Here is a 12954-nt window from a genome sequence, read left to right as displayed (position 1 = left end):
ATAAAATAACACCTTGACTAAGAAAAGAGAAAAAAATACGTTTCATCTTTGTGAGAGCTGCAACACACATCTAAAAAAGAGTCAGGAGGGAGAGGTGTCGAGGGATAAAAAGTAGAGGCAATGAGGGTGTTGACACATCCTGACAAAATGGAACAGGGAGTGTCACTCAGCACCTCATACACCAGCATAGATAAACTACAAATACGTGCTGCACATGAGAACTTTGCCTTAAGGACAAGACACCTGGATCTGAGCTTCTGCTGAAAGCAACAGATGCCAGAAATACAGCGTCACATATAAAGCCAGGGACAGTGGGGTCACCCCAGCACATACATGCTACGTTCAGCTATTAATCATTATTACCAAGGAGAGTTTGAAAAAAAAAAAGATATTGCAGATATTTTACTCTGTGAGCCTACCTGTCTCCATATTGCTTCTGGCCGTGTGTGTGTGTGTGTGTCCTTATTATCAGCAAGCTTGCCAAACTCTCGGTCTCAGTGTGGGTCTTGTCTCCACGGGGAAAAATTAGTAAAAAGGGAAGAGTTTTATTAGAGCGTTACAAGATACCAGTTGTCTAAACTGGCTTCCAGCTCTCGACCCAGACACCCCCTTCCTGTCTTTTAAGGCAGGCTCCTCAGCTTGTGTACAGACGTTCTGCAGCTTCTCAACATGTCAGGGTCTTTAGCTGCAGCTCCTGTTTCCAAATGTTCTCATCCTCGTATGTTAATTTGCTAATAGATTCCCCACAAGCTGCAACCGCAGACCTATGTGCCGATAAAAAGGCAATCGCTCACATATTTAATACCCGCACGCTGAAGGTGACCCCGGCCATATGTCTGGTTATCTGCAGGTTTATCTATGTATCTCCTCTGGTTGCTGCCTGCTGCATCACTCGCACCCTCTCACCACAACAACAGCTGCCTCTTGTCAACATCGCTCGGCAGCAGCTGAGAACGAGGGGAGGAGTGCAAAACCGCATTTAACAGCCTTGGTTCTGGCTAAAGGGAACGCAAGGCAGGGAGTGGGTGTGGGGGTTTCTTTAACAGAACATCAGGATCCCATTTAGACCAGAGACAGGCTCGTGGGAGTCTGATGGGGCGTTGGCTGGATATGGCAGGGAGGAAGTGGGAGGTCATGTGTGTGCTCATGTTGATCTGCATGTTCTAATGGTTGTTTAATCATAGATGCTATGTTAATCCCTGCTGCCTTGTTGCTCTGCTGTATTGTCTCTAATGTGGTTGCTTATATTCACCGCTGTTTCCATCAAAGAGCCATGCTAAGGTGGTTTGTTTGGTTACACAGCTGCATTTCTCCTCTACATAACAGTGCAGGGGTGTCCACGTGCAGGCCTAGGTTAAAGGTCAGGGCTGAGCCATGCAGTTGCCCACATCAGTGTGACACTTGACCCTTGACTCATCTCTGCCCAGGACAGCTGCCAGCCTGATGCTTTTTCCAAACTGTGGGAAGCATAAATCGAGGAAACTGATGTGCTGTCTCCTGCTGACTGCAGTGGAAGGACTATACCATCTGCCTTCTTTGGTCCAAGATCCCCAGGAGACCAGGGGAAAACTTGAGTCTGACAGGAACAAGAAATGAGCTGGCTATTAATGGGTGGAAAGACTTGCTTGAAAATGAAAGGAGGGGGTCTGAGAAAAAAAACAAAAAACGATGAGTAATCATAAACTAGTGTGAGTATCTAATCTCTTTTCCTCCAATTTAATAAATCAACAAATGCCTACCTGGCAGGGATCAGATGAACAATCATTTACAGTTTACTAAGATTTTAATTAAATCCTTAGTTCATAATTTTTGTGTGGCAGTACATTAAATTATGACTAAGACATAAGTGAGGTAAGAAATTAGTAAGGCAAATTTTTATTTTCATACAAAAATTACTTATGTTTGTTAACTTGTTAATGTGTTTTAAATACCTTTATATCTGTGTTTGGATCTTGTTAAGGTATATAAGCATATGAAGAAAAAGGTTTACACAGTTTGTGAAAAACTTACTATTTTCATAGCAGTTCACAAAGTAAGTAGCACCCAAATACTGATTATCAAATGCATTTATTTCAGGGATCAACAGCAAGTGTGTGAACATATCTATTAAAGCAGACGTTTTTGCAGTTTACTAGTCTGGAGCATTCAGGTTGTGTGGTAGAGCAGGCCGTCTATGAAGGTAGGCAGTAGTTCTTGAGCAACATATTAAACCCTGACTTATCTCTGATGTATCTGTTGTGTGTTCATGTTAGATAAAAGTACTTAGGTATAGGTAAAAGTACTATATAAATGTGTGTTTGATTGGTAGAATGACTAAAAAGTTTGAGTAGAGAGGTTCTGTATAAGTGACAGTCTACTACAATGCCACAGTCTTCCCAGCAAATTCATCCTAAGGTTGTAAGAGCTACTTCTCTGACTCTCCAGGGCTCAGTTAGCAAGTTCATGGCAATACAATTAGAAAAAGACTAAATACATATGGCTTGTTTGGAAGAGTTGCCAGAAGAAATCCTCTTCTCTCTAAGAAGATACCAGTTGCACAGTTTAGGTTTGCAAAGTTGCATTTGAGCAAACCCCAAGACTTCTGAAAGAATATCCTTTGGACAGACATGACCAAGTGTTTGACACGATGTTCTGCCATAAAGCATAGCACCACGAGTGGCAGAAACCAAACAGCATGTCAGCACAAACACCTCACACCAACTGTCAGGCACGGTGGTGGAGGGGTGATGATTTATTTTTCAGTCAAAGGACCTGTGCACCTTGCAGTCCTTGAGTTGACCATGAACTTCTCCGAATACCAAAATATTCTAGAGTCAAATGTGAGTCCTTTTGTCTGACGGTTAAAGCTTAGTCCATGTTGGGTCATGCAACATAACGGTGATCCCAAGCACACCAGCAAATCTACAAAGGAATGGCCTAAAATGATTCAAGTTGTTGCAATGGGCTCTGCCAGTCAAAACCTCAACCTAACAGCAATGCTGTAGTAGGACCTTAAAACAAATAACTAAATGCCAGCAAACCTCAATGAACTGAAGCAATGCTGTAAAAAAGAGTGGTCAAAATTCCTTCACTGATATAGTACAATACAAAAAACTTCAAGTTATACACTCTCTAAAGGTGGTTCTGATATCTGTCTGTCTGCAGCAGGGATTGCAGCTGTTCCACATATACTCTAAAGCTACAACAATAATACCCAAGTAGCAGAACATGTCAAGGACCACGCTACTGCTTCATGTAGCTGAAAACCCAGATAAACCCAATTTCAAGTCATGTGCCGATAGAGCAGAAGCACAGCAACCGATGAATAATTATAATAAGTGATTGAAATGATTCATCACCAGCAGAGCAAAATAGTCAGTTATTCAGCCAATTAAGAACACTGTGTACTTGAACGCCTAATGTCAATGACAGCATGCCGCCCAACAAAAACACGAGCCTGCTGCTTCTGTTGCCATTCTTTCTGATATGACGCCTTGCTTTGGGGGGACATAATAACAACAGATTGTTGTTTGTCATTTCAGAAATAGTCTGTGTTGCAACTGAAGCATAGCGACCACCAACTGGCCCCATGACATTCCTGAATACCATACAATGACATTGCATGTAAGTGTGTTTGCCCAGTCACACACTTCATTGTTTCCTTATGTGAGATGATTGAAATTAAAAAGTATGGAAAGTTTTTTTTAATGACAAATTAAAATGGGTTACTGTCTAAATATTTTTGAAGTTGTTCAACATCATTTCCTTTAAACTGCTTATAAACCTTTCCACTCGTGGCAGGTTACCCTGTTTAGAAATCCTCAGTTCTTATCGATCCATCCAAATTTCAGCTTTCATAGCAGATGATCTGACTTATCTTAGCAGAAAGAGCACAGGTGTCAACAATGACAGTTTCTCAGATACATGAAATTCAGTTTTCATTCACTGTAATATTTGTTTGTCTCAACAGAAACTGAAATACACTCCACCCAAGTTCAATGTGAAAACAGCTATATTCAGAGAAATTCTGGTGTATTCCCTTGCTATAAATGAACGATACGATACGATACGATACGATACGATACGACGCGGCACGATACGACGCGGCACGACACGACGCGGCACGACACGACGCGGCACGACACGACGCGGCACGACACGATGCGATACTTTATTGCCCACTTGGGAAAATTTCTCATGGACTCAAGTGCTTTCACAGAAGCTGTTTATTTATATTTTTTTTACCTGGATCCTGATGGGCATTGTATGTTTTACTCATTACTGCAATGCACACATGCACACTCACACAGAAACAGTTTTCAAATCCTACATATGTGCGTCCATTCACTTGTGTCATCCGGATCTCCTCAGCGTCACTGCTGAACTGTTTCTCTTTCTGGCATATCAAAGGGACAACATTCCTGATTTCAAACACACAGCCACATCCTGTAAATTACCTTTGCAGGAGTGCTTAAGCCTCTTTTGAATCATGAAAGAAAAGAAAAGTAGTGAAGTTAAAAATATCCTGTTCAAGATAATGCATGCATCTGTGCTTCAGACAGACTCAAAATCACTGCCTGCTCACTTTCTTAATATGAGTTTCAAGAACCTGTAGCAGATTGCTTCAAAAACATCTCTGTTTTAAAACACAACTTGTTAAACAAAGCAATTCAATTTTAACTCCTACACTTTAAGTATATTAGATCCAGCGCTCAAGTACCATAATTTCTACACATATCTAAAGGCAATGTCAGACGCAGACTGAGCAATGAGGCGGCATTGCCTGAAATGGAAAACCTCAATTTCTGCCTCGTGCATTTAGTCTTGTTATATGACCATAAGTGTAATTCCAGTCAGTGACATGAGAGAGGGGCCCTCTCTCTGCCCTCCATACCACAGACTGGTGGGAGACGCCAAGCCAACACACAGGAGGGAGGAAGGGGGCAGTAAAAGGGAATTTTAATGTACACGCTTTATACCACACACGTTTGTGTGCACGCACACACACACACGCACACACACACAAAAGTGCATATGTCACACATACAATTTAAGCCTTCTGCTGACAGTCTCATTCAGAGGCATTTTTGAAAAGTAAGCAAGCGTGGCATCTGTGTCTGGCTTAAGTGATCTTTTGAGTGTGAAACACTGACACCGCAGGATTTAGGATGTCAAGATGACTGCAAAAAAAAAGTGCATCACAAGTAACAGTAGAAGCATTTACACTTAACTAGGTGCAAAGGTATCAAATTACCATGATGTGCAAAAAAATATATATGCAACTGATTTTGCTGTATAATCTGCTTTCTGCTGCTCATCCATATCTTTGGCGTGATGGTTCAACGAAATCTGCATTAAAAGCATCACATTTTGTGCTCTGGCTATACCTTCCGTTAGGCAGGCTTGTAAAGCACAGATGAAGCGGTTTGCATAAGGTAGTGATTTCATTATGCACCAGTTGCTCAAATTATCATTTGGAACAAAAACATGAGTACAATGTGTACAATGTGAGAAAGAGGTCATAATTAGTACTGTAGAATGAAAAGATACTGAGGCAATAAAACCACAACCTGTCGTTTTCTCACTTTGCTCCGACAGCGTGTTAATTAATGAGCTTTGGAGGAACAAGCAGGCTGATCTGCTGTGTCCCTGTTTACTAATCAGCTTTTCTGTATCACCTCCTGCAGCCACCTTGCCAACCCCACGCTGGTCCTCCAAGAGACTAAGCTGACACGGTCAGGTGGTCTTGCTACTATGTTTTGGAAAATCAGCTCAGCGCAGAGGTCAGATCCTCATCATCATGATGTTTGTTTACATTCTCACACCGGGCCACCAGGGACAGACAGTGGCCATTTAAAATTAAACCATGGGAAGAGACAGAGTTATATAGCACAGAAAGAGAAAGTGAGACAGGAGAAGACGCTTTCCCCAATCTGCAATGAAGTCTGCGGCACTGTTGACTGTACTGTGCCTTTCTGGCAATCTGATGCAGATTTAGCTGCACCCTGGGTATTCTAAGATTCATACCAACTTAAACATTGAATTTTAAATTATAACTGGGGATCATGCTGGCTTCACATTATTTCTCTTTCTGAATCCATGTTTCCTGTACAATATCATTCCTGGTTAATTTAAAAGCCACACAGTCAAGAAATAATAACTCATTGGTAAAAGCAGAGCTCTTGCCCATAATTGCACCACTAATACCTTCCAGTGAGACTTTGGTCTAACACTGATGTCTGCAGATAAAAAGGCATCAATAATCAGCGAGAAAGGAGCTCCTAGTTTGAACAGGAACATGACTCCACCCCAAACTGCAAATCCTCCCTTTCCAAATCCAAAAGGAATTAAAAAAAAAAAAAAAAAAAATACATCTCAAGGATTAACACTGAGTTTCCTGAAGACAAGCATTTAGTTCTTTTTGCTATTTTCTCTTTTCGGTTTCCGTCTAGTTGGTTTGATTAGGCCTAAAATAAAGAAGCAATTCATATAATACCATTCTGTTTGTCATCCTTTAAAATGTGATTCCCAAATCTGCCCACACTAATCTAATGTCTAATGGACTGCAGCTCCATTGTGCCTCTCGGTGGTTACAAACATGTAATACAACTTACACACGCATACAGCTGTTCAAAAAAAAAACACAACATCCCACTTCCCAGATGCCCATTCGTTGCTGTTTTCACCCAGCTTTCAAAATAAAAGCCCTAATCCAGTCATGCGAATCGCGTAATAAAAATACTGTGATACCTTATTTTTACTAGGCTGGATTTTACCTCAATGTATTTGTTTTATTTTGTTGTTGTTGTTTTTTTAGTTTATTTGTTTTATTTTTCATACGACCTGCCTGCATATGACCAGATGAAGCCACGGCTATTTCACGTTTTCCCATTTCCAAGGTTATGTGACTAAAATAGATTTATTCAAAACGTTTTATTTTTAAAAGAAACGTCACTTTCAAAATGTAGGTTTATTTTGAAGATTTCCAGCGGAAGTGCTTAATTGCCCACGTATTCTAGTGCCAGTGACAAATTAAGAATCAGACAGCTTGAAGCGGCGGGGTCTGTCTCAGTCTTCCGCCCAGTCAGTAACTGAAGAAACATCATCCCACAGCTGCGAGATGAGGCTGCTGTCACTCCTGCTTACTGTGTCATTAACGCTGGCACTTGCTTATTATATTTACATCCCGCTGCCTGATGCCATTCAGCAGCCGTGGAAGTTGACGATACTGGATGCCTATTTAAGGACAGCATTTCATGTGGTAAGAGATTAGATATTTTCACTAGGAAGTAAAGCTGGTGCACGTAAGGCATCAAAAAGAGACGAATGAGAAGGATCGCATTAGACAGAATCTTGACTTTTCTATGTGCAAAGTTTTAATTAAATGTGTTATTACAGGTTGGCTGCATGCACTGTATCTTTGAAAAGCTTGCATTATTAAAAACATGCTCTGAACAAACAGACTTGGACTTTGAACCTTGTGTTTATTTAGAGGGGGAAAAAATGTACCATCTTTCTTTGCTAGAATATGATGTTTGGTGTTGATATTCAGTGTAACAGTGCAAAATGATATGCTGCTGAAATAAATACGGATATCATGGATTCAAGGTATCTATAGTCCAATTTTCAGTTTTACTGGATGACCAGATATCCAGAGGTCTTTTCATGCTTGTGTCGTGAAATCTGATTTCACAGCAGGGTTGAAATGCACCAAGTCTGTGAAAGAGCTCATTTAGTAATCCCACTGTGTGATTTCAACAGTTACTGAGATTTTTATTTTGGCGCTAAGATGGATCATGAACTTTACACCCTGTGGCAGACAATAGATGGCTAGAAACTATCCGTTAATTATTAGCACCCTGGCCGAGACTAATCCTCAGAGTGAGAGTTTTACTAAAAACCTGGGTTTATTGTGTTATTTTTGTGTTATTTTAAGATTTAAAACAGTCATTAGCATCTAGTTTGAGGACACTGTTTAAGAAAACGTCACTAATATTCATTTTGCATTGCTTTGTTTCTACAGCAGATGTTATGCACAAGAACGTGCTCAAGTGTGACTGATATTGTTAAATAGTTTTAAAACCCACTAGTGAACAATGTGCTGATGCATAACAGAAACTGACTTTATTCTTCATTAGAGTGAAAATGTGATATCTGCACATGTGACAGTGCAACAGTGTCTTCAGCACTGCTGTTGTGACACTTTGAGTGAGGGAAAGGGCAGACATATCAGTAATGCACAGTGTAGGAGGAGAAAGGTGACTGTGAGAAATTGTGTCTCAAAATCCTGCCAAGAGATGACTACATTTTGCCTTTTGCCAAATTCCCTATGACTTTCTGTTGTTTCCACTAATTTCCTTGCAATCTATGTATTAAATTCTTAATGTGTGTCCTGAAACAAACAACTACCAATCAAGGGGTTTGAGCTGGAGTTTGGTTTACTCTTGTCTTCAGGCCTCTTTGAAGCAATGGCTGGGATTTGACCATCACACTAGATCTTTCAGGCAGTTCACATTTGGCTTTGAAGGGATATTAAAGGAATTTCTGAGTACTGAGTCCAGTGCAGGGGCCGTTCCAGGTGTGAAGGTCAGTGACATCTCTTTCGCTGGCATCCCAGTGCGAGTTTACGAGCCCCCAGCTGGAGGGGAGGGTCATCTGAGGAGAGGGTTGATGTATTTCCACGGAGGTGGCTGGGCAATCGGCACCACCAGTGAGTCTCTAACTGCTTTCTCTAGTTAGAAATAAAAATAATATGCCTACTTTAAAAAGAATCATAGACTTTGAGACATTACTTGTGATAATTACAGTTATCTTTGCTTTTTAGGTGCAAAGTTTCTTAAGTGTCAATAACACAATAGGCATATATCTAACCTTATCAACCTGTTTTCATCTATATACTGCAGTCTTTTATCTTTAACTGCCTTGAAATAAAAGATTTTTGTCCAGATCAAGCAGAGGAGTTTATATAGTGTTTGAGCTTGTACAGATGTTTTTTACCCCACGTTTAAATTTCAGTTTGCATAATCCCTGAACGTCTCTCACTCTTTCAATTCCTCAGAGAAGGGGCCATATGATATTACCAACCGAATGGTGTCAGATGAGCTGAATACTGTTGTGGTCTCTGTTGAGTAAGTGTGTTTCCTCTTGCAAAACTGTAGTCTCCATTCACAAAATCACTGGAGTGTCCCTTTAATTATATACTCCAAAGCTTTCTAAACCTCTAGTAAATTACATCTGAACCCTCTGTGTGTGTAGGTATCGTCTGTATCCAGATGTGCACTTTCCAGTGCCATATTTAGACTGCCTTGCTGCTGCCAAACACTTCTTGTCTCCAGAGGTTCTTGCCAAGTATTCTATTGACCCAGATCGTGTGGCTGTGGCAGGTGACAGCGCTGGAGGAAACCTTGCTGCTGCAGTTGCTCAGGAGGTAAAGGCAGAGGCTATTTTCTGCATGCATGCGACAATTCGTATATCAAGCTCAAATGCCAAATGTTTTAATTCATAAAATACCTTCCACGACTGCTAGTATAATGCTCCAATGACATATATCCTGATTTCTTTCTTTTTCCATATTTGTCATTCTTAGATGTTTTAAGTGATCAGACAGTTTTTAATACTAGACAAAAATAACCCAAGGTAATACAAAATGCAGTTTTTGAATCATGATTTTAATTTATTAAGGAAAAAGGTTGCTGTGGAGGAATTTTGTCTCACTCTTCTTTGCAGAATTGTTTTAATCCAGCCGTTTTGAATGGTTTTCAAACATGAGCAGCCTGCTTAAGTTCATGCCAAAGCGTCTCAATTGGATTTAAGTCGACCAGGCCGATGCAAAACCTTAATTTTTTGAGCCATTCAGAGGTGAACTTGCTGGTGTGTTCAAGATCATTGTCATGCTGTAAATCTAAGTGAACTTGAGCTTCAGTGCACAAACTGATCCTGGCAGAGAACAGAATTCATGGTTCCATCAGTTATGGCAGTCATCCAGGTCCTGAAGCAGCAAAGCAGCCCTTTTGGTCAGTGTTATTGTTGTATCATGAACTCTGACCTTAACTGAGACAAGTGAGGCTCGCAGGGCATTGGATGTTGTTCTGGTTATTTTGTGACCTCCCGAATGAGTTGTCGATACACTATTCGAGTAATTTTTTAAGGCTCACCATTAATATAATAATGGATCTCACAATGGTTTGCTGGAACACCAAAGAATTAGAAATGGCTTCAAAACCCTTCACCTCAGACAGGTTCTATTAAAGTGATTTCGTCTGATTCAACAGGTCTGGCAGCCGAGTGTGGCTGGTGAAATTGAACTCAGCTTTCTATAAATGTGGGCACATGCTATTTCACAGCACTGTAAATTAGTTGCATTGCAAAGCTATCTTTACAAAGCTGTTATTTCCACACCATGTCTTGTCTTTCTCCCCTCACCGCAAACAGTTGCAGCAGATGGCCGCCCCTCTCTGAGTCTGGTTCAGCTGGAGGTTCCTTTCTGTTAAAAGGAAGTTTTTCCTTCCCACTGTCGCCAAAGTGCTTGGTCATAGGGGGTCATATGATTGTTGTTTTTTTTCCTGTATGTATTATTGTAGGGTCTACCTTACAATATAAAGTGCCTTGAGGCGAATGTATAAACAAAATGAATTGAATTGAACTAACTGGCTCTAATATGCAACATATGAAAAAAAAAAAGTCTAACACCACATTGTTGTTGGTTGTAATTTAGAGTTGAAAGAAAAAAGAAAAACACCCGTTCATCTTGCTGTAAGGAAAAGGAAAAAACCAACCATTTGACATCACCACACAGTCTGCATTGCAATGTACACAGCCATTACTCATATTGTGTGTTTGTTTTTTCAGATTTCTGTAGATGACAGCATGAGTATGAAATTCAGTGTCCAAGCTTTGATCTATCCAGTGCTCCAGGCTTTGGATTTCAATACACCCTCCTATTTGCAGAACCAATATATCCCCGTCCTTTACCGGACCAGGATGATCCAGTTCTGGCTGCAGTATCTGAACATTGACCTCTCTCTTATGCCCGAGTTTTTAGTGAACAACCACAGCGCTTTGCAACACTCTTCACTCACCCCAGAGCTGAGGTCAAGACTTGACTGGAATGTGCTACTTACTCAGAAGTACAAGAAGAACTACAAGCCTGTCATTGTGGAAAAGGGATCTGAGGGGTTTCTGAAGAAGGTGCCAGGCCTACTTGATGTGCGAGCGGTACCACAGCTGGCTGGGCCAGAAGTGTTGGCAAAATGCCCTCGTGCATATATTCTAACATGTGAGCATGACGTGTTGAGGGATGATGGGCTGATGTATGCCCGCCGCTTACAGGATGCAGGGGTCGCTGTTACCAGCGACCACTATGAGGATGGCTTCCATGGATGTTTCAGTTTAATATCCTGGCCACTTGAATTTGACGTTGGGAAGAGGGCACTCAGGGGTTACCTCAACTGGCTGCAGAACAACCTGTAGAAGTGTGTATGTGTGTTTTTGCAAGTGAGTAATGGTTGGAAGCCCTTTTCTTTGTGAATCACAGGCTTGGCTGAAGGCCTAGTAAATGTACTCTTTGTTTAAAAATCTGACATCTAAGCTCAGGGCCCTTGTGTACCTGCACACGCTCAACACATGTGAAGGTTTTGTGATCAACAAAACATCAGCATAGCTAACACTGTGACCAACTAATAAAGTTACTTTATAAAATCATTAAAGTGCTTTGACAGCCAATAGCTTTGCTTAAATGGATTCATTCATCGCCTGTTTCCAATACGAAGGATCGTGCATGTGCTGTTTTGTAGCGACACAAAAAACACATGAGTAATAAATGTCACAAGACCTTTTTAACTTATACTCCACTATTAAAACAAAAGCATCACAAGTTAGGTCCCAAAGTCGAAAACAATCATTTGAATTGTGGCGTTTTTTCCCCCTCTCACTAAAAACAGCTGAGGTCAGGTCAGCAGTTTCAGCAGTGCTCAGTATTTTACCCTGTTGGCTGGTATACAGTAGATCTGCCGCGTTTATTCATATTGAAGTTGCTCAATGACTATCAAAATGACTGCCATTGAATTTTTAAACTGTCATGCACCCCAAAGGATAAAAATTAGTCTGGCAATTTTATGGGGTTTACTTTTTGGGTTTTGAATGAACTGTCTCCTTAAATATTAATATTTAAGGTATTTTGTATAGACGGTCATGTTCCCCTCACAATACTTTATAATAACAATGCTATATTTAGATTTTGTATCATCACCATAACCAAATAAATTTGTAGAATCCTACATGTTTGGGGTCAGATACCTGCAAAGCTAACAAAGTTCTAGCCTCAGTTGTATTTTATACCAAATTTGAAATCTGAGCATTTCACTGTGTTCATCTGAAGAATGAAGATAGGGAAATCTAATCTGATCGTGCATATTAGCCTGCTTGCATTGTATTAAGTTCAAAGCAAAGCTGTATCTAAGTAGCAAGGTATTCAGTAGGTATTCACTGCCTTTCTTGAGTTCAGCTTGCACCATAAGAACACAATGTCTAATATGTTCTGGCTCTTGACAATCGCTAACAAAATGCACATTTCCTTTTAGTCTGATGACTGTTTATTTTTACACTCATCTTCCTGTATTTTTATAGTAATTCATTGGTTTTATATAAATGACTGAAAGATATTTTGTTTGCCTGTCAGAAGCAGTTACCGAAAGCAGCTGCATGTATGCCAGGTGCAGGGATAGCATCACGATCCTGACCAGATTGTTGTATATAAAATGCATTTGCAGGCTTCAAGTTCCAATTTTCTCCTTCTTTTAAACCTTTTTACTTTTTTTAAATGAAAGAAGCTACACCATGCATCATCAGCCTGTGATGCGCAATAAATACAGTATGATTTTGGTGCATTTTCCTTCCGTGTGTCTCATTATTCACATTTGTTGTTTTTCTGGATGACTCAATGTTCAGCTTGAGTTACATAAGTTCTGATCATTGGAC

At 40.4% G+C, this 12954-nt stretch overlaps 1 protein-coding gene across 1 annotated transcript; it reads left to right on the top strand.

Moving 5' to 3' along the window:
- Positions 1–7003: 7003 nt before the first annotated feature.
- On the top strand, positions 7004–12868 carry LOC146496064 (neutral cholesterol ester hydrolase 1-like). The gene is made up of 5 exons (XM_085144114.1): positions 7004–7240; positions 8434–8689; positions 9038–9107; positions 9235–9406; positions 10828–12868. The coding sequence occupies exons 1-5, from the start codon at positions 7100–7102 to the stop codon at positions 11446–11448; spliced, it is 1260 nt and encodes a 419-aa protein (XP_085000240.1). The 5' UTR covers positions 7004–7099; the 3' UTR covers positions 11449–12868.
- Positions 12869–12954: the final 86 nt, after the last annotated feature.

Source organism: Neolamprologus multifasciatus, chromosome 19, assembly GCF_963576455.1.
Source record: "Neolamprologus multifasciatus chromosome 19, fNeoMul1.2, whole genome shotgun sequence".
Classification (NCBI taxonomy): Eukaryota; Metazoa; Chordata; class Actinopteri; order Cichliformes; family Cichlidae; genus Neolamprologus; species Neolamprologus multifasciatus.
This window is presented reverse-complemented; position numbering and strand designations above follow the sequence as displayed.